General features: G+C 43.1%; 2 protein-coding genes across 4 annotated transcripts in view; both read left to right on the forward strand.

Annotated features, from left to right (window-relative positions):
* fgf17 (fibroblast growth factor 17) overlaps nt 1–1,625 on the forward strand; it is a 13,385-nt gene extending 11,760 nt beyond the window's left edge. For both annotated transcript variants that reach the window (XM_017433966.3, XM_017433967.3), the window contains exon 5: nt 1,198–1,625. In XM_017433966.3, coding sequence (XP_017289455.1) covers nt 1,198–1,488 — 291 coding nt within the window. In that variant the 3' untranslated portion in view covers nt 1,489–1,625. The remainder of the gene's footprint in view (nt 1–1,197) is intronic.
* A 1,260-nt stretch (nt 1,626–2,885) lies between these two features.
* Nucleotides 2,886–21,031, forward strand: part of fkbp15b (FKBP prolyl isomerase family member 15b) — a 30,811-nt gene continuing 12,665 nt past the window's right edge. The window contains exons 1-18 of one of the 2 annotated variants that reach the window (XM_017433987.3): nt 2,886–3,028; nt 10,173–10,276; nt 10,367–10,445; nt 11,629–11,698; nt 11,785–11,859; nt 12,014–12,112; nt 13,993–14,142; nt 14,253–14,321; nt 15,313–15,456; nt 15,644–15,804; nt 15,924–15,972; nt 16,051–16,167; nt 17,917–18,001; nt 18,086–18,186; nt 18,302–18,386; nt 18,474–18,583; nt 18,675–18,773; nt 20,341–20,435. In XM_017433987.3, the coding sequence (XP_017289476.1) occupies nt 2,979–3,028; nt 10,173–10,276; nt 10,367–10,445; nt 11,629–11,698; nt 11,785–11,859; nt 12,014–12,112; nt 13,993–14,142; nt 14,253–14,321; nt 15,313–15,456; nt 15,644–15,804; nt 15,924–15,972; nt 16,051–16,167; nt 17,917–18,001; nt 18,086–18,186; nt 18,302–18,386; nt 18,474–18,583; nt 18,675–18,773; nt 20,341–20,435 (1,742 nt within the window). In that variant the 5' untranslated portion in view covers nt 2,886–2,978. The remainder of the gene's footprint in view (nt 3,029–10,172; nt 10,277–10,366; nt 10,446–11,628; nt 11,699–11,784; nt 11,860–12,013; nt 12,113–13,992; nt 14,143–14,252; nt 14,322–15,312; nt 15,457–15,643; nt 15,805–15,923; nt 15,973–16,050; nt 16,168–17,916; nt 18,002–18,085; nt 18,187–18,301; nt 18,387–18,473; nt 18,584–18,674; nt 18,774–20,340; nt 20,436–21,031) is intronic. The other variant, XM_037977761.1, reaches the window with a different exon arrangement.

Below are 21,031 nucleotides of genomic sequence, written 5' to 3' on the forward strand. Positions count from 1 at the left end.
AAACACTTTGTTTTAACACTGGATTTTAACTACTAATAATATACATCCCAGAGTTACATAAACAGAATGTGACTCTATAAGTGTAAAATTAACTCTGCTTTTGCACAAAGTCTGTTAACACCAAAACATTTAACACTTTTGAATTTGCTGTGAGGACATGCAGTTCCAAATACATAGTTAAAAAAAGAAAAAAAAAATTACATTAGATTAATTTCCAATAATTTTTAGATATTACTGAGCTTTGTAAACCAGCATTGATTTTGTATATAAAGATTTTACAATTGCTCAAAACCTACAAAAAAGTGAGCAACATACTGTATTTTTTTAATGTTCATAGTTAGATAAGACACCAAGCTCTGTGCATTTGACTGTATGTGTTTGGGCTTATGATATTATTCATATGGGTATTTAGAGGCACAAATTCACACATGCTTTCAGTGCCCCCTGTCTGAAACAAGTTCCCACAGCCCTGTAGCAGGCGGGTAGTATTTCTCCCCGCAGGGGTGTCCAACTCCAGGCCTCGAGGGCCACTGTCCTGGAACTTTTAGGTTTTTCTTTTCCGACATACCTGATTCAAATGGTTTAATGACCTCCTCACCAGACCATCAGATTCTCCAGAAGCATGTCCACAAGTCATCCATTTAAACAGGTGTTTTAAAGCAAGAGCACATCTAAAACATGCAGGAGAGCGACCCAAGAGGAACCGAGTTTGACACGTGTGCATTAGAGCTTCAGATTTATTGAATAAATTCATAATAGTGAATTTAATAGTGTCAGATTCCTGTTTTTGTAGAGGACATATTTATGGTTTGCAGCGCATTTAATAAGACCTAGAAAAAACAATGTAACATTATAATGTGAAGGTTTAATATCTGTTCAGAAAAAAAGCGACCTGTTTAATTATTACATGCATATTATAATAATATATGTAGTTATTCAATAATTTCCACTTGACTGCAAAATTACACTAGTTTGCTCGTTTTAGGAAACATTTGCCACCATCACCTAATGCTGAAGCATAGTGATAAAAATATGTCTTTTCATGTGTCTTTATGAACGTATTTGTAAAACTTTGAATAATTTATTCCTAAGTCAACTTTTAAAACAATGTGCAAAGAGTATTAGGGTATTGTGTATTTGTGGATGATTCCGAAGCTTCACCAGATGTCTGCCTACATTTTCTATCTCCTCGCACAGCCCAGGGGCCACAGCAGGGACTGCATTTTCACCGAGATCGTCCTGGAGAACAATTACACGGCCCTGCAGAATGCCAAGTACGACGGCTGGTATGTGGCCTTCACCAGGAAAGGAAGGCCGATTAAAGCCTCCAGGACGAGAGAGAACCAAAGAGAGGTCCATTTCATCAAGAGGCTCCACACAGGCCCGCCTCCCTTTCCTAACGTGGACCAGAGCAAACACTTCGACTTCATCCGGTTTCCAACCTCCCTGCGAGCGAAACGCAACAGGAAGTCCCGAACCTTTTCCTAACGCGCAGCGAAACCCGTGGACTGACAGCTGTGGTGGCGGAAGGAGCAGATGCAATTTTATTTTTGTATATTTTTGATAGCTAAATGGTGGCTCAGATGTCATTAAATCTTAACTAATATTGCTGTAAAATGATCATGTGTAAATACTGAAAGACAGTAAACAGATGGATTATAAAGTCGTGTCATGTGTATTTGTTGGCTGGGGGGGGGGGGGTGAAGCATGGGTAACGATGACAAACGAGACACTCCCTTAAAGGGACATTTCAGACTGTCTGGAGCAAGGTTCTGTGGAAGATTTGAACAATATCTTACCTGTTGTAGATACCATTTTGAATGGCCTCAGTATGGAGACAATTGCAAGTCTGACGGGGCTGATGAGCTAATGGCTAGTCTGAACACAGCCAAAACCAAAATGGATTGCTGTCATCTTAAAAAATCCTCTCATTCACCAAAATTACGTGAATGTAAAAACTATTTCACAGATCTTCTACAGCTTTGCACCACACTGTTATTTCCATGGTATTGTGTGTGTATATAAGACTTAACTCAGCCATTCTGCCTGACATAAACTCTGTTTTTCTGAGCTAAAGCCATTCAAAAAGCTATCTACCATAGGTAAGTTGTTATTTATTTATAGCCTTCCCACAGCGCTCTACTTCAAAATGTCAACATTTTCCCTTCAAATAAAGATTTTAAAAGTTCAAATAAAGACCTAATATTTCTTGAAGGAATGCATGTCGCCTGCTGCCCTTCATGCCAGACCTTTAGACTAAAATCATCTTCTGGTAAGAAATGATGGAGCTATGTTGTTCAAACCTTGAAAAGAACGCTGTGCATAATCTCGTGCAATATTGTGAGATGTCACCATCAGATTGTGTTGTGGATCACTCTTGGCTACTACCACATCAAACCTCAGCTCAGTATCTGTAAAACGGACAGAGCCATTTTCATGTTGGCTGATGTCGAAGAGCTGTGGCGGCCAATTAAGTTGGATTTACTCCAAAAGTTAATCAGTTGTAGACGTATATTTGATGATTAATTTCTGAGAGTTTCATTAAAATCAGTCCAGTGGTTCATGAGATATTTTGCAAACAGACAGACACAATTGAGTCCAACAGGTAATGCTAAGGTTTGAAGCAAAGACCTCACGCAATAAGTAGAACTTGGAGTACGAAGTGGGAGTAACATACAGATGCAACACATTTAAGCACAAATTTCCCCGTGTTGAAGGCATTTTTGTGTTCTTTAAGGTCACTTTGCTTGAATCATGTTGGATCCAGAAGTTAATCAGCTGTAGACGTACTTTCTACACTCAGACGGCGGTGTTTGGCGCCCCCCAGCGGTCGGCTGCACGAATTGTTGGTGGGTCAGGTGGCGAGTCAGCTGATTCAACCTCCAACAGGAAGGGGAAGTCACAAGCAGTCATGTCAGACAGCTAACTCATTTCTGTGTTTGTTTTACTTGATAAGAGAGGGTTTCAAACTTTAAAAGATGTTTGGCGGGGACGATGAAGACGGGGACTTCCTGTCCCCCACAGGAGGGTGAGTTTGTTTTCTTTACCCAGACTCTCCTACTTATTAGCCTGCGAGCTAACTAGCTAGCTTACCAGCACTTTGGTTTAGCTTCTGTCGTTCATCCACCAAATTTCTTTCAAACGAGGAAATATTTATTTTTTTGTTTGTAGTTAGCTCATAATTTAAAGCACATGGCAGTTTTATCTTCTAAGCTGCTACCTTTTTGTTCGAATTTCACATGAACCCACCAAACCCTGACTTTAGTAAGTTGAGTTTTTTTCTATTCATCATTCGTATTTGGACCATTAACTCACTAAACGCTGTATCCATGAATGTCTGCCGTGAATTGAAGAGCTAGACCTTGGTTCAGCAGATTTGATAAAAAGGTGTGTGTGTGTCAGAGAACAGAGCTCATGTCAGCAGCAGGTTACATGTTTTGTGTCATGTTTGCAGAGGGCTGGAGCAGGTCAGATTGGATAATGTCCCCCTGCTTTCAGATCTGAGTGAGGCTGTGCTCGGCTCTGATGAGTTATCACATGCTCCCTTTTGACTGACTGTCATCCTCAGAGCAGTTCTCATGAATGAGGCCTTTCTCCAGCTGCCACGACATGAACAGTCTGAAGCCTCTTAACCTCCATGTTGGAACTGACAAGCTAACCCTTTTTATAATTTATTTTTCTGTAAAGAATAAGTACTTTAGAAACAATCAGTTTACTGTGAGTTAAAGGCCTGGCAGTCCTTGAAGGACTGCATATCACCCGCCGCCTTTAATGCCAGAGTTTGAGGTTACAAGATCATCATTTGTTGAACCTCGAGGTTGTCATCAACGATTTCACAATCAAAGTATCCCTCTCAGCTACTACCACGTCAAATTTCAGCTCCATATATGTAAAATTGTCTGAGTTACGGCTATTTTTCAGCTGGCTAATGTTGATTAGCTGTGGCGGCCATCTTGAATAGGATTGACTCCAAAGGTTAATCCGTTGTAGATGCATATCCAGTGATTACCGTCTGAGAGTTTCAGTGAAATCCATTCAGCGCATTGTGAGATATCTTACCAACAGACAGACAGACTTGACTTTACTAGGTAATGGCAGAGTTATAAAAAAACTAATCATTTGTGATCCATTAGCACTCAGAGCATAAGTTGGAACAATGCTCAGCTGCTACCAGACCAAATTTTAGCACTATGTCTGTGAAACTGACCGACTTGTAGACACGTTTGTGTTTAGCTGCGGCGGCCATCTTAAATGAGGTCAGCTCTCAAAGTTAATCAGTTGTAGAGGTACATGAAAGGAACATTTTCTAAAAGTTTCATTAAAATTCGTCTATTGGCTTATGAGATAAATTGCCAACAGACAGACGGAGTTGACTCCAAACACTTGGTGGCAAGATTTTAACCGAAGCTCTTGAAGCGATGTGTTGAAGCTCAGTCTCAGCTACTACCACATCAAATTTTACACTGCTGTCTGTAAAATTGACTGATACGCAGCCATTTTTGTGCGTCTTATGGCCGGTTGACTGTGACAACCACACACGGATAAATATCCCGCGTTCTCAGACGGATCCGCTGCCCTCTGCATGATGGCTGCGTGATGGCAGCAGAGGAGTGGTTTCCAGCAGCTAATTCCTCTCACATGTTCCCTGTTAGAGGAGAAAAAGGCTAAAAGCTTTCGGCTGTGGCGCGACATGCAACGGTGACCTTCCTGCTGTGCTGCTGAATCTGCCACGCTGGTGTGACTGCTGGGAAGTTCAGGGTGGGCCCCGGAGCGAAGCATCGGAACTGAAACAACCGGAGGGTGGTGGTGGTGGCGGAGATTCTAACTCCCACATGCAAACAGGCCGCCCCTCCCCAACCTGGGTCTTTACGACTGGAGATGAGGCCCTCAGGTCATTTCTGGGAAACGGCAGCGACTACCAGTGGAAGGAGTTCCAGGGGTCAGTACCAGGCTGCTGCTGTGCTTACTTCACTCATTTAGCTGTTGGTGGATTGAAAGCATCACTCAGATTAATTGTTGTTTGGTCTTAAAACAGTAAAGGCTGTCAGTAGCGTTCGGGGAACTTTCTGGAGGTGCTGAAAGGGACTGAAACTGGTGTGGAGTTGGTCACAACTTGCAGATGACCTCATCGGCGTGAACTAGACAAGATACTAGTAATAGGTTGATGAAGGCGAGTGAATTTAGCAAGGCCACCTGATTTTTCTAACCTTGTCAAACACGACTTATTCTGGTACCATTAGACAGATCTTTTAAAGACGAATCCAACACAATCTTAAATTTTAAAAGCTGAGGAGCTGAAACTGAGGAATCGCTCTGATTGGCTGGAAATTTTCAGATCCTTCATGGATAACACCTAAGCCAAGCAGGGGAAAGGGACAGCTTTTGTGCCAGAGTTTTAGACTGAGCTCATCCTGTGTCAAGAAAATGGCAGTGCTGTTGCCGTTGCGGTCAAACCTTGAACGTGTCGTCGTGCTCTGTCTCGTTGGCCATCACGCTCAGATGACTCTCCGCACCACTACTGCCGCACCAAATTTTAGCTCAATGTTTGATTGAGGAAAAAAAAGGCCATCTAGTCCTCATCAAGGTGTTAAAATAAATACATAAATAATAAATGTAAATCCAACGTGTACTCGCAGCTTTGTTCGTTGCATCCTGGTATTGTGTTATCAACATGAATAACACCATCTCCTCCCCCTAATGTTCTCTGGTCAATATGGTGATGTTTAAACACGCCCTTTAAAATAAGATACACCACAAAAATAAAGTGCACAAAGAATACAACTCACCATAACGCTGAATCAGTGGGAGCCCTGTGTCTGTTTCTCAGTAACGAGACAGTCCCATCTAGGGCTTCCAGAGACATTTGTTTTTTACTCATTTTGCTGCTTGTAGGTTTGTTTTTAGCGGTAACGTATCACGTGACCTAGATAAGCGTTTTGATATGCGTCAAGAGTGAGTCATAGACGGATGTATGGGAGAGAATCCGGTCATTTTTCAAAATAAATGTCGTTCAGACTCCGAAAAATAAACAAAACGGAAATACTGTAAATTAATTATTCTTTCTCTGCGGCCTGGTACCAAATGACCCATGGACCGGTACCAGTCCGCGGCCCGGAGGCTGGGGACCTCTGCTTTAAGGGATGCTCAGCCTTTCATTTATTGTTCTTTGGACCACCCTCGACTCACTTCTGGTCCTTTTACCCCAGGGAAGGGGCAACTTGGACAATTTAACCTTTAAAGGATGACGCTATAAAAGAAGTAAAGTTTAACTATTTATTCTAATAAGGCGGATAATTAGTACAAAAACTAGCGCTGGGACTTCTATAGACAACATCTTAAGGATGAAGCCAGAATCAGAAGCCCCAAACAAAGGAAGTTTCCACTCATATAGTTCTATTTCGTATAGGCTTCGCCCTATAAGGCTATCGCTCGTGGGTTTATCCCTTAGCACGCAGCACAGCACTGAAAACTTTAGTCCATGCCCACCTGCTGTGTGGGTCCCACCCCCGGTCCGTATAAATTACGGTGAGACCGGGCATTTGGCTCCCTTTTTTTCTTCAGCTACAGCAAAGCACTGAACTAAAGAGCGAAGAACAAGAAAGATGTCCAGCACCAGCACCATCCGCCTGTGCTTGTCCTGCCTGACCGGCTACATCATGAGCTACGACCGGCATGACATCTGCGAGGGATGCCTAGGTCCCCACCACACCGACCTCGCCCTCACTCCCCAGTCCTCCTGCCGTCCCTGTGAGCTCCTTTCTTCCGAGGAGAAGCAGAGATGAGCAGCCTTTTTCAAGGCTAATGCCGAGGCTGAGGAGGTTTTCCCCATGGCAGAGTACTCGCTGGACGACACCATCGCCCTTTTCGACGCGGAGCCGCGCAGGAAATCATACGATTCCTCCGGCAGAGGCAATCCTAGCAGCAGCCCCGCTGCTTCATCCCAGCTGGGGAGAGTGATAGCGGAATCAGGACGGCTGAGTAAATGCTCTGCCGCCTGTGTTCATCCCATGTCAGCGGCCACTCCGCTCCCAGCTGTAGGCGCTCTCCTCCTGGATCTGCCCGGCATAATCCAGGAGGCTGCTAGCACAAAGGGACTCTCTATCCCTCCTCCTCCCCCGCTCCGATCGGATGATTTGGCAGGAAGGTTTAGCTCTGCCCCAGCTCGTTGCCCTGACTCCATCTGGCCTTGCTTCCCAGCTGTGATGTCATACTGGGACGAGGCTGCTTCTGGGCCTGGCAAGCTGAAGGCGCCAGTCTCCTCCTTGGCCTCTCTCACCAGAGTGGAGGGGTTTGCTGAGCGGAGTTTTCCCTCAGTTCCCCCTCTGGAGCCGAGCCTTGCGGAGGTTTTCGGGGTGAAGACTTGCCGGACGGACCAGCGACCTGTTCCCCCAGGCAGGCACGATCAGCTGATCACCAGGTTCACCAACAGTGCACATCAGCGTTCGTTCCAGTCGGTCGCGGCAAACAACAACATAGCCCTGCTGGCCTTCAAAGAGGCTAGAGGGAGCAGACCTGCCAGAGGACACAAAGAACCCTCTGTAAAGCCGCCGACGCCATCTTGAACCTGTGTGCAGCCTCTACGGTTTGCCTGTCCCGCTTTGCCGCCTGGATGACCATGGTCCACAAAGCACTCTGTCATATCAGCTAAAACTGTTTCTCCTCAGCAGACTGAGTCCGGAAAAATCCCTTGTTTTTTGCCAGGGCCCGTCTTACTTTCTGCTGCTTCTCCCCACTCACCGCGCAATGGGAGTAAACGCTCTTTGCCGCGGTAGCAACAGCCTCCTCTGAAATGGCGTCTCATTCACAAAAGTGCCGACGCCCCTTCTCAGTGCGCGCCGGCTCACCTCAATACTGACGTGAGCCCACAGCCTGAGCACAGTACAGAGACGGGCAGACAGCCCTTTCTGTCTGAGCCCCACATGGGTCCCCCCGGAGAGCCTCCAAGGCGGGTGACGACGGCAAGGGCTCTAACTTGGCTGCTGTCCATGAGAACCATGACACAGCACAAAAATGTGCGCCTGCTCCTGCTGCTGGAGAACATTCACCAGAAAGACTGGTTCACCTCCATAGATCTGAAGGACGCATATTTTCACATCTCTGTCATTCCGAAACAGAAAATTTCTGCATTTCTCCTTCCAGGGCATCCCGTATCAGTTCAACCGTCTGCCGTTCGGTTACTCTCTCGCAGTGGGCAGCTTTTCAGCACTGGTGCACGGAGAAAGGCATGGAGGCCATTTCATGTCCATTAGGCTATGTGCTGTCATTTCTGCAGCAGCTGATGGACAGAAAATTAGCGCTCAGCACAATTAAAACTTATGCTGCATATATTTCTTCTTGCCATGAGGGTTTCGGTGACAGAACAGTTTTTAACCACCAACTGATGAAGTGTTTTCTGAAAGATGTACGGAGACACAGACCTGTGTCTTGCCCACTAGCCCCACAGTGGGATTTAGCGCTGGTTCTGTGCGCACTGGTTAAAGCTCCATTCGAGCCCTTAGATCAGGCTCCACTTAAATTTCTGACTTTTTAAACAGCCCTACTGTTAGCTCTGACATCTGCAAAGAGAGTGAGTGATTTTTCTGCGCTCTCTGTTGCTCCCTCATGTCTCAGAATTCAAGCCGACGGCAGCTCAGCTGTGCTGCTTCATAACCCTGCCTTTACTCCTATAAGCATCACAAGCTCATTCAGATCGTGAGTGATAACTTTGGAGGGTTTTTATCCTCCTCATAACTCTGAGGAGGAAGCCACGTCTCATCTCCTCTGTCCCGTGCGCGTGCTCTCGTGTTACGTGGCGCGCACACTCGCACTGTGCCGCTCTCAGCGTCTGTTTGTGCATTACAGAGACAGCTCTGTAGGACGTCCTCTATCCATTCAGCGTCTCTCACATTGGTGGTGTGAGGCTATTTCTGAGGCTTACAGCTCCTCTGTGCTGGATCCTCCAGAGAACCTCAGAGCTCATTCCACCAGAGGCATTTCATCCTCCACGGCTCTGCATGGAGGGATGACAGTGGAGGATATTTGCGCGACAGCTTCTTGGTCATCTCCGTGCTTATTTATTCGTTTTTATCTATGTAATGTCTCCACTTTCTCCATGACCCCTTCTGTTCTCAGGGTTCTGATAGAATGATTATTGTTATTTCATGGAGCTTTAATTTGAGCTCACACCTGCCTACATGCAGACGCAGTGTGAGATGTTTATTATCAGTCACAGTTCATGACTGCTGAAGTTATTGTTATTGAACTGTTCCTCCTGAGGAGTTGTTGACCTGCTCTGCTCAACGTTACACTGTTACAGTTTGTAACCTCCATTGTTCCTATTCACAGCAGGAGGTCTGTTATCTCAGCCCTTCTTTGACCAGGAATCATTCGCTTCTCTGGTGCGCTGCTGCGCATGGAACGCGTAATTACGCATGCAGAAGGTTGAGTGATGAAATGTGCTATGTGCGAGCAGGTGCTTCATGTTTGTGTCTGGATGGACCCAGTGAGGCATAGACTACATCCTGCTCCGCCTTTAATCCACTAGCGGTAGCCTTAAAGGGCGAAGCCTATACGAAATAGAACGTTGGTTACGTACTGTAATCCCAGATTCTATGAGTATAGGCTCAGCCCTTTAAGCTCTGGGCCTCACTGGTTCCTAAACAGCTGAAGAAAAAAGCTATTTGGGAGCTGAATGCCCGGTCTCACCATAATTTATACGGACCGGGGGTGGGGCCCACACAGCAGGTGGGCGTGGACTAAAGTTTTCAGTGTTGTGCTGAGCGCGAAGGGATAAACCCACTAGCGATAGCCTTAAAGGGCTGCGCCTTTACTCATAGAATCTGGGGTTACAGTATGTAACCAATGGCTCCGCCCATTCCAGAGGGCAGAGTGCAGCCTCACGTGAAGTCAGTAGTTTTTATGGGTAGCTGGAGATGGCTTTAACTGATTCAAGCAAGTGTGTCAGCAGGTGTAGTGTAACTTAATCTGTGAGCGTGTGACAACAATAAACTATTCACGATATAGCAAGGGCTTGATACAGCCAATAAAGGTGGCTGAGCAACTGGTTATCCTCTATTTCTCTTTAGTACTTACCTTTCCTTTAGGACATATCTAACATCCTGATACAGGGAACATTATAAATAAAAAGTGTTGAGTGGGTGCAAAGATTTGTTGTTGTCTTGTTTGTTTTGCAGAGCCAAGCTGGCGTCTCTGTTTGGACTGGACCAGGCAGCTAGTCAGGGGAACGAGTCCTTCCAGTACACAGCCCCCAAACAGCCCAAGAAGAGCTCCGGCCTCGGTAAGGTCGTCACTATGGACACATCCGTGAGCCTGATGATGGACGCTGCACGGACTGTCTTTATTTATTTCTTTTTATGTGTGTTTACAGCCTCAGCCAATCAGAAAGCAGCCACGCCACCTGGAGCTCCCGCTGTGTTAGTCGCCTCAGCTGTTCAAGCCTTCAGATTGTAAGTTTGAAACCATCCTAACCTGCTGACTCAGTTATTAGTATTTGATTTTCCTTTCTTTATTATGGTAAGTCATAAACAGAAAATTAGATGGTTACCGTTAACTGTTGGAGTGAAATTATTTTCATCACAGAGAAAAGCTGCTCTCACTGCTAAACACAGAGTTCTGAATGGCTTTGCTGAAATTTGTTGAAGGAGCTGAAACTTGAGTCATTAAAGTTAAAATGACCACAACAAAAACTAAAATCAGCAAAACGGCTAAAGGTTAAAATGAGCAGAACAAGATTTCAGTTCAGATTTTAAAGAGGACACAGATTAGATCAGTTACATTCACTGTCAGATTCTACATCAAGCTCACTATTAAAGCCAGGTTTACAAAAATATCTGACAGTGTCCTCCTTTGTGTGAATGATGCTAACAGACCACTAATTTACTCACATGGTTTGGAGCTGTCCCTCCATGAAGAGATTCTGGTCTGAAATTATTCTCACATTATTTAATGTAACTGGAGGCAATATCGCTCCTAATGTCTTGTTCGGGGTGTGGCCAACTTCACTTACTCTCCCTCCTGCTAAAAAGGACAACATTCACGACTCTGCTGGCCAGGAGGCTAATGCTACTAATCTGGAAATCTGCAGCTCCACCTTCAAATGCAAGCTGGATTAGAGAGGTCCTTTAGCTCCTTTTAAAGTGGAAAAACATCAAGCTGACTTTGGCTGATTGGGCTGGATCATTTAACTAACCTGGAATCTGATTCTGTTGAACGATAACAATACAGACTGATCATTCTGAGCTGAGACCCACAGTCATGTGGCTTGACTCGTGTGTGTGTGTGTGTGTGTGTAATGTGCTTTTTATTTCTTATATTGTTCATTTTATCTTAGCCTTTTTTCTCCTGTTTGTCTTTCAATAGATTCTAGGGTGGGGGGTGCTTGTTCATTGTAGTTATTGTAAAATGTTTAAAGATTCAATAAAAAGAGTGATAAAAAAATAGTTAAACAAAAGCTGAAGGCTAGAACAAACAGAATGAAAGCAGAAACTTAAAAGCTATAAACGGTGTTAATGAAGCATTCAGACAACAAAAGTACAGACCTTGATACTTTATTTTAGATCTATGATTCAATCGCAGCTCTCTAAATGATCTCTAAGTGAAATCCTTTCCTCCCTCCCCTGTCCCGTGTAGCGTTAACGGTCAGTACACAAAGCAGGGGAAGCTGGGAGCAGCTGTGCTGGGCAGCCACACAACAAAAGAGGTCGGTCCTAAACCCGGTCACTTGTTTCAGATTATTGCCGGGCCTTTTGCTTTGAACGATTAACGTGCATTCTCCCTCTCCTCCAGTACAAACTGCTTCTGTACTTGAGCCAGCAGAAGCAAGTGACTACCACCAAGATTCACACGGGCTTCATTTTCACGGTCAGTCGACTCCGGAAGGACGGAAGAAGCAGATAATCTGAGAAAGCTACTCGTCTTTTCTGCTTCTCCCTGTCTGGTCTTGGATTTAAAAAAACAAATCTGTAATAAAACGTGTATTAAAAAGGTAGTAATATACGTTGTTTTTATCTTGTAGGTACAGCCGAACAATTACTGCACTTTTTATGACGACCAGAGGCAGAACTGGTCCCTGATGTTTGACTCTGAGAAAAGTGCTTCAGACTTCTGCAGAGAGGTGAGTCGTAAAGAGGCACAACTCACACTTGGATTAGACATCTGAGAAACAAAAATCCACTCCTCTGTTATTTCCAAGGTTTTACATATCAGCTCATAACAGAAAAATCGGTTTATCAGTCTTAAAACGAGGTAACACAACCTCAGATAAACAACATGGGGGATATTGTTATTTTAAATAAACAAAAGCAAAGTCAGAAACCAAAGGAGTGTGTGAGAAATTAAGTCCTTGTTCTTTGCTTTTATACACACTTTCCCATACAGTAGCAAAACAATAAAAAGGTGGCAGAAACAAAATGGAGAAGGGTTTGAGAGCGGCTCCAGATGCCCGCTGTAACTCGGCAACAATTAAAGATCATAATTAAAATGTAAAACATTCATTGGGTTAAAAAAATCATTTTCTTTTATGGCTGTAAATTCATGTGGGGTGTTGTGTTAGGGATGTGCCACTTCAGTGCTGTATTCTGGTTTCCATACTCAACGTCATCAGTCTTTGGCAACTTTCTGCCTGCCTGCCTTTTGCTCATTTCTTATTGCTTTTGTGTGCTTTTTTTCTGATGTCAGACATAGAAATATAATGCCTATATTAATGCCTTGAGCTTTGACCCTGATACAGTCTAAAAGTAAAAAAAGTGTACAAATTATGATTTGTTCCTTTTAAGAGAGTTGTGTTGAAACAACTATGCTTAAATCTCAATAAGCTCAAACAACAATGTAAAGAAGAGCGGGCCAAAATTCCTCCACTTTGATGTGAGATACTATTAATGATTACTAAGAGTTATTGCTGCTAAAGGTGGGTCTGAAACTTGTGGCCCTGGTCCTGGAGGGCCACTATCCTGCAGGTTTTAGTTGTTTCCCTGCTATTCAGCAGGTCTCCAAGTTCTGCAGAAGAACTTGAAATCAAGTGTGTCAAAGCAGAGAAACACCTAAAACATGCAGGATAGTGGCCCTCCAGGACCAGGATTGGACACCACTGGGAAGCTCAGTCACTCATTTTCTGTACCTGCTTAATCCTGTTCAGGGTCCCAGGGGGCAGCTTGTATCTAACTCAACAGGAGCGAAGTGAAGTCCATCCTGAACAGGTCATCAGGGTATCACAAGCTAATAAATGGTTTATATTTTACAATTTAAAAAGGTGTTTCTTTTTCCCATATCAATTTAGTTGGAGCAACAAACAAACAGATGGACCACAAGTACAGTGACCTTCAAGGCTCCGTCATACTCCATAAGAAGTCAAGAAGTCGGTTCGTGGTCACGTGGCTGCGAGACGTTTCTTTGCGCACACATCTTTCATCGTCCATGAGATACTCGGCTCAGAGCCGCCGGGAAGCTCCTCCCTCCTCCTACAGCGTTAAAACTGGCTTCTCAGCTCTCCTGTCCTTGTACAGATTTTTGCTTCCCTTACCACGACCAGAAATTTTTATTAAACCGACTGAGATACACGCTGTTTGGCATTTGCACGAAGGGAACGTGTCCCAGCCACCACAGCCACAAAGAGCCGCCTATATCTCCACGCTGTCTTTTTAAGTTCATAGGTTTCTAAGTTTTGCTGGAACAGTCATAAAGACGGCTGTATTTTCTAACAGCCTCCAGCTGCTTCTCAGCGGAGCAGTAGAAGCCAAATGACACCCTTAAAGCTCACCGGCTTTACCTCATAAACATGCTCACAACAACCTCTGAACAATTACACAAGACTTGACGCAAACCCCTCTGAGAAAAATGACACAACTTTCGTCACGCAACCACTTGAATGAGAGTTGATTTTGTGACTTCTCATGGAGTATGACAACAGCTTAGGCTACTGTTCAGGCTCCAAACGTCTCTGTGGTTGCCCCCCACCCCACACTCGATTTAACAAGTTCTCTCTGTGTTCATCCCCAGGTGTGTTTGGCCAGGGCAAACGGCACTCCCTCTTTAGATTCTGTGGTGACTCAGGATTTGAGTCTCGGCGAGGGCCAGGCGGTGGAGAGCGGAGACTCGCTTGAGGTGGTGTACACAGGCTGGCTCCTGCAGAACCACACCATCGGACAGGTCTCACACTTACTCCGCCATTTTGATCAGTTTCGCTTGATGGTTTTTGCCTCTTGTGATTCTCCTTGGTCTGATGACACACAGTAAACAAACCATGAATGTCGTTTCAGGTTTTTGATTCCAATCAAAACAAAGACAAGTTTCTACGACTTAAAATTGGAGCTGGAAAAGTAATAAAAGTGAGTCAAAAAGTTCTTTTACCAAAAATACACTTTTTTACAGTGAATCTTACCCCACTATGCAGGATGAAAATAAAAATATGTCCTAATTTTTACTGCTAAAAAGTTCTTCACCCCCCCCCCNAAAAAAAAAAAAAAAGTCTCAGTTTATATTTTTCAGCCATTTACTATATTTAGGAGTGAATAATGCTGAGATGAAACATCATTAGGTTTTTTTTTTTTTTAAATATTTCTGTACGGACAGTTGCTTGGTTGTGGTATTTTGCTAGTTTCTCCTGTTGGATCAGTCAGGGGTTGGATCACTGACGGTGTGTTGATAAGTCTTGGCCACCTATTTTTAATCCTCTGACCACATTTGATCGGTTCTGACAAGGAACATCCCACAAATACTGCAGTTGGGAAGATGCTGTGACTCAGCTGTCTCATTATAATTTGACCCTTGTCAAAATATCTAAATTTATTTTAGTTTTCAAAACATTTTCAGCTTTTACACATAACTTCAAGGAGAAAGTGTTCACTTGCTCCCTAATACTTCCCACTGTCGTGTGTTATTGTAACAAGCTATTTAGTGGTATAATATCATGGCTGATAAATATATTAGCAAATGAACTGATACATTTTAACAGCATCAAACATGAAAACGGAGCCTCAGTGACACTGTTTAAATAGTCACACTCATTCTGATATGAATGGAACTATTGTATTCTTACAGTAGTTTCATTCATTTTGTGCTTTTTCCCATTTTATATTTGGGCATATCTAGATTTTACTGAAGTGGGCTTTAGTGAATGTATGATTTCTTGACATCTTGACAGAAAACAGAAGCTTTCTGTCAAGCCTTCTTACAACTCAGACAATTTTTAAAGCTGAAAACTAAAGTCAGTAAATGATTCTTTCCACTGAGTACCTAACGGGTCGATGCTTCCCATCAGAGATGGGATGTTTAAGGTAATCGCCTAATTGCTCCTCTTTCTGTTCTGTGTGTTGACAGGGATGGGAGGAGGGGATGCTGGGAATGAAGAAGGCAGGTCGTCGTCTCATTATCATCCCGCCCAGCCTCGCTTACGGGTCCAAGGAAGTCCCTAACCGAGTCCCGGCTAACAGCACTCTTATCTTTGAAGTAGAGCTTCGAAGGGTAACGACTCCTGAGCCTTTTTCGGCACCTCTCTTGATCTGCCTTTGTGTTTCCTTTTAGAGATACCGCCATTTTGTTTTGTACGTCCGCGTGTACGAAACTAAAATGTCTCACGCCGCCTCTTTTCTCCTGGTTGCTTGTACTGTTGCTGGAATGTAGAGAGGGGCTCACTGAGCTTGTTTTGTAGGTAAAGTTTTCCAAAGACAGCGGCTCTGATCAGACGAGTACCAGCTCCAGGGACTCTGCTGCTCCCTCCCCTTCTCCCTCTCCATCTCCGTCCACCAATGTGGATAATCATGTCACAGAGCCTCCGGTCCCAGCAACTGCATCAGGTCCTGACAGACCAGGGTGAGAAGGGGGAAAAAAAAAGAAGTTAAAAGCATTACCCTCAACCTTCCTGTCACTTCCTGTAAATTGGCCTGTCTTTGACCTCTGTTATTTCTTTCATTTTGTTCTTTCTTCCAAAGGGAGCCACCGCTGCGTGCTAAGTCCAGCTCTCTGAACGAACAGCTGGTGGTAAGCTGCTCCTCTGCTTTTGTTGTATCTGTATTAATGTCATGCTGAGGTAAATCATTTTTTTTTGTTATTCCTCAGAATCCAGATGCCACCAAAGCCAAGCTAATCTCTCGCATGGCAAAGATGGGTCAGCCGATGTTGCCTTTTCTGACAGGAGCTGCCAGTCAGCCTGAATACAGTGACTCTGAGCTTGAGGTCAGAGTTTGGCCCCTGAGTGTCTTACATGTACTATGACTACGTCCCTTGCATGAATCTATTGCCTAATTAGCCAGTTTTACTCAGTCCAACACACTGTCTCTGGGATATGATAGACTGGCATAAAGTCCAGTCCTGGGCCATGAGCAGGTCTTGGAGGATGGTGTTAGTGGTGGTCGAGTTATCATGTTGGTCCTAGTGTTTATCTTGTCTTGATTTTAAGTGGTTGGCGTCAACTGCAGGGTCAGATTAATTCAGTTAGATTTTTTTTTTTTACACCCCCCTTACTGGGCCTTTATAAATTCTTTTCTTTGAGAAGCATTATACAAACATTAAAGCAAATGATTAACTAGACAAATTGCATTTTCTACTAAAATGTAGTGCGAGTGTTGAGACCTCAATAACTGCTAAAATTTAGTGGAGAACCCGAAACTGAGTAATTTAAGCTAAAAGAAGCAGAGCATTAGCTACAAGCTAAAAGGAACAAATTACTTCCTAAAAGCCGAAAGTAGCAAAGTGCTAGCTTAGAAGCTTAAAAGAATTAAAGAGACCTCAATGTGTTTTTTATGGGATTATAGTTGTAAATAAAGTTATGTTTTTAAAAGTATTAAAGTTGCTAAAACCAAAAGTCATAGCACCCATCTAGTAAATGAGCTAAACACTTTGACATAAGAATGGTCAAAATTGCACAAAGTTTGTATAAAGTAGTTGGATAATGAAAAATAAAGACAGAGAAACAATAGTGTGAATGAATCAGAATTATGATATAAATATATTTTATATTATAATTTTGAAGGGTTTTTTTAAGCCATCATCTCATTTGCTTTCAAAGGAAACAGTAATTGTTATTTTCAAGTTGTTTAAAGGGGACCTATTATGCAAGATTCACCTTTTGCATGTTTTTGTACTTCCAGTTGGGTATCTACTGCTTCTAGAAACAGGGTCTGCAAAACGACCTGTTTCAAAAACCTCAGGATTGTTGCATCACAATTCCCCTCACCTAACAACCCCAAGCTGACCCCATCCCTCACCTAGCAACCGAAGTGGAGCTCCACCCACTTCATTACAAGAACACTGTCATGGTTGTTCTTCTGGTTTTACAGCTGAACAGTGTCTGCTGGAAAAGGAAAATATTTTGTTGATGGCTGCAGTATAGAACATGTGCATGTTTTCCCAGTCACAGAGAACAGAGCTGTGATCCGCAGCGTTTAATCCTTCAGTGAGTTTTTATGTTTTGAGACGTGACACTGAGTTGGGGGGGGTGTGGCTAACAGCAGCTTTTTTGCATAAAAGTGACGTAGCCTTAAAACCGCTCATTCTGAATTGAGCTCAAAACAGGCAGAACTGATCAGGTGAAATCTCAATATCCGAGAATGATTTTGTGTATTAAGTGTAATGAACATGTTTTGTACAGACCTATCCTAACTTGTTCAAGGAAGCATAATAGGTCCCCTTTAATTAACCCTCCACTCAAACCAAACCTTTACTAACTTAATTAGCATTCAGGGTTTGTTTTATTCTTTTTTTTTCATCCCAAAAACACATAGATACACAGTACAGTATCAGTGACATGTTGGAACATCTGGTTGGGTCAGGGTGACAAATAAATGCAGCTAAAAAGGGCAAATTAGAGCAGCTGTTGGTTCTGGGGAAGTTTTGTCAAGTCAGATGATTTTCTGTTTAACCCAAATGGTTAACATAATTTTTGCTGTTGGTCCTGAGTCCTCATTGCTTTCTGTTCGTCTTCAGGACACCAGTGGCAGCAGAAGTAAGGACTGTCCTGCAGGTCCGTCTCCAGTTCTGATCACAGCTGCTGCTCCAGCGTCTGCACACAGTGAGCTTCTCTCCCACTTTACTTACTTCCATTATTTCTGCTTCTCTGGACTATCTGTGAGCCTGTGATCTATTTGTCCTGCAGTACATCCTCATCCACACGCTGCTCCATCGTCAGCCTTACTTCCTGTGATGGCTTCTGTTGGCCCTCAGTCTGGGATGCCAGGCAGCAGCCATGCCTTTCAGGTGACGTTTCTTTACATTTCACACTTGCCAACAATGTCATACTGATAAGCACATTATAGAATAAAAACAGATCTGTTATTATGGCTTAAAACAAGTGCATTATGTTGTTTCATAGCCTTATTACTACACGCAGACCCCTGCCGCTCCACCAGTACAGCCTGTTGGCCAGGTCTACCCCGCACAGACGGTCCCATACATGGGTGAGATTGTTGACTTCAGCTACAAGGAAGTTAGGTTTAAGTTCTGCGATGGTTTCATTTAACCTTGACGGGATTTGTTTTCTCCAGGTTCTGGAGATGTGACTTCTTTCTTGATGACTGAGGCTCGACAACACAACACAGAGATTAGGTTAGCTGTGGGCAAAATATCAGACAAACTGGACCAACTTGCCTTAAAGGTATAAACTCTTTGATGAAAATGTGGCGACTGATTGGCTTTCAAGCTAACTGTAAAACATCTGCATCTGTTTTTTATTATTTTCCTAACAGATCGATGATAATCAAAGACAAGGAAGTCATCCCATGAGTGTTTCTACCATGACGATGGAAACTTCCATGATCCTGCACAATATTCAGAGAATTGTCCAGGTAAGGTATACACATAAAGAGTTCATTACATTTTGTAGGATTTGATATTTGTCCATTATGGTTGGGCGCCTGGACAAATATAGCAACCATTGGTCATTGGAGTCCATCAGCTGTATTTATTTATTGTTTATTTTTTCCATTTTATTTTAGCCGGTTAAACTTTTCTGTTTAGCAGTTTTGACCCGTAAATAAACTCAAACCCAGACCTGAGTGGACTGTAATACACCCTGATCCTGTGTGATCAGTCTCATCCATTTCCAGCAGCAAAACCTCAAACTCCAGTTTTGAAATAATAAAGCTCCCCAGATGGGTAGCCATATGTCTTCAACTACAGAATAGAAGTTTATTTGCTTCTTTGTTAAAACTTTTTTTTTTTTTTTGTTTTTTTGGGGGGGTTGGAAAGTGTCTCAAGATTCCTGTCAGGTGTTGGCTCAGCAGAACGGGTGAGAGACATCGCTGTGGTGTTTCTGTTCACCAATGATCTGTGGAAGTAGTTTGGATTGGCAGCAGTTTAGGTATAAATAATTCTATTATATTCAAAATGACAAAATACAGTAAAAAAAACCCATCTGTTTAAAGAAATATTTGTTCTAAAAAGGACATGAGTCGATCTGTTGTGATGGCAGCTACATAAGGAAAGAACAAAAGAAAAGAACAATTGTCACTCCGTAAAACCACTTCTTAATGGGTCTAAATATTAAATATGGACTTTGTTAGATAGATAGACAGACTGTTAGTGTCTCTTTAACCCAGCATTTCTTTGCAGCCTACAAAGGCTTTTTGAGGCCATTTTAAATATAGCCAATTAATGGACAGCAGGTAAATATAATAAACTAACCAGAAGCCCCACTGTGGCACAGAGAGATTTTCCTCATGGATCAGTTCGAGGTTAAGCTCTGGGATGCATCCTGGTGGCTGTTAAACCACTTCACTTGTTTTTTCCAGAGTATTATTGTTATCAGTAAAAAGCTGTGGCAGTTTTCTCTTGCATTAGCTCACATTTCTGGCTTTATACCAGACAGAGGTAGTGCAGATAGTAAAGAGGCTTTATGCAGCACCTCAGGTTCATCTTGCTAATAATTCCCAGCTGAACTGACTCTAAATTGTCTTTGGTGACACCTTGCCTCTGAGGTCCACTGGCTCTCCTTGCTGCGACGCGGGGCACCGATCCTAGTCATCAGAACAATAAGTTGTTTTCCAGACAATTTTTCCTCCTGGTTCCAAGTTTCAAAAATATTGTGGTCTGTGACATTAAAGGAATTACGTTTGAAGTTAACCACGTATTTGTTTTAAGCGTGATAAAGCCGCCTGTAGCTCCTAATATCAGCACAGAGCTGGTTTATTTCCTATCAAAGGTTTTGAGTAACTCCTTGTTTTAAAACCAAAATAGTCAAATCTGAGGCTTTGCAGCCTACTTCCACAGTTGTACAAACTGCCTAAACACACCTGCAGAATATATCGCCAGTCATCAGTTGTTGCACTGACAATGGCCAATGGAAAATTTTGGTCTTTTTTTTATTTATTATTTTGTAAAGTCTTATTCTGATAATGTCAAAATTGTTTTTAGGAAAACGAATGTTTAAAAAAGGAAGTCTTTGAGAAAAGCTCTCGTATTGAGGAGCAGAATCGTAAGATTGGCGATCTCATCAACCAGAACCAGAGGTGAGTCAGTGTCCATCAACAGGTCCAGGTAGTATCTGACAGCAGGATGGACCACAGTCTATTTGTTCTTCGTGTTTTAACACAGACTTATAATTTCTCTTCGTCTTTTCATTGCCCCTTGCTGTAAGGTGAAGGCAGATGATAACATTTTTGCCCGTGTCTGTGTGAGCGCATTCATGTATCTTTCTATTACCAAAATATCTCCTGAACCACTGGATGAATTTTAAAGAAACTCTCAGAAAGTAATTAGTATATGCTTGAGATGTAATAGAATCCTGTTCCCTAAGAGCTTGTAAAATTAAAACATGACAAAATTACTCATAGAGTTGAAAACTGTCCTGTCAACTAATATCAAAGCTGCAACTGGCATAACCTTGTGGTGAAATTGGCACTAAAGATGTCTCCAACACTTTAAATCATTTATGCACTAGGACCCCATGGTTACATTGTGAGCACACCTTTACCTGCCCTCCCATAGCTTTGGCAACATAAAAAACCAGTTCACACAGTGACTTATCCCCTTTGGAGCTGAGAAACATAAAGGCCAGGTGGAAGTGGAACAAGCAAATACATTTCACTGTATTGTTCACTACAGC

Source organism: Kryptolebias marmoratus, linkage group LG1 (genome assembly GCF_001649575.2).
Source record: "Kryptolebias marmoratus isolate JLee-2015 linkage group LG1, ASM164957v2, whole genome shotgun sequence".
NCBI lineage: Eukaryota > Metazoa > Chordata > Actinopteri > Cyprinodontiformes > Rivulidae > Kryptolebias > Kryptolebias marmoratus.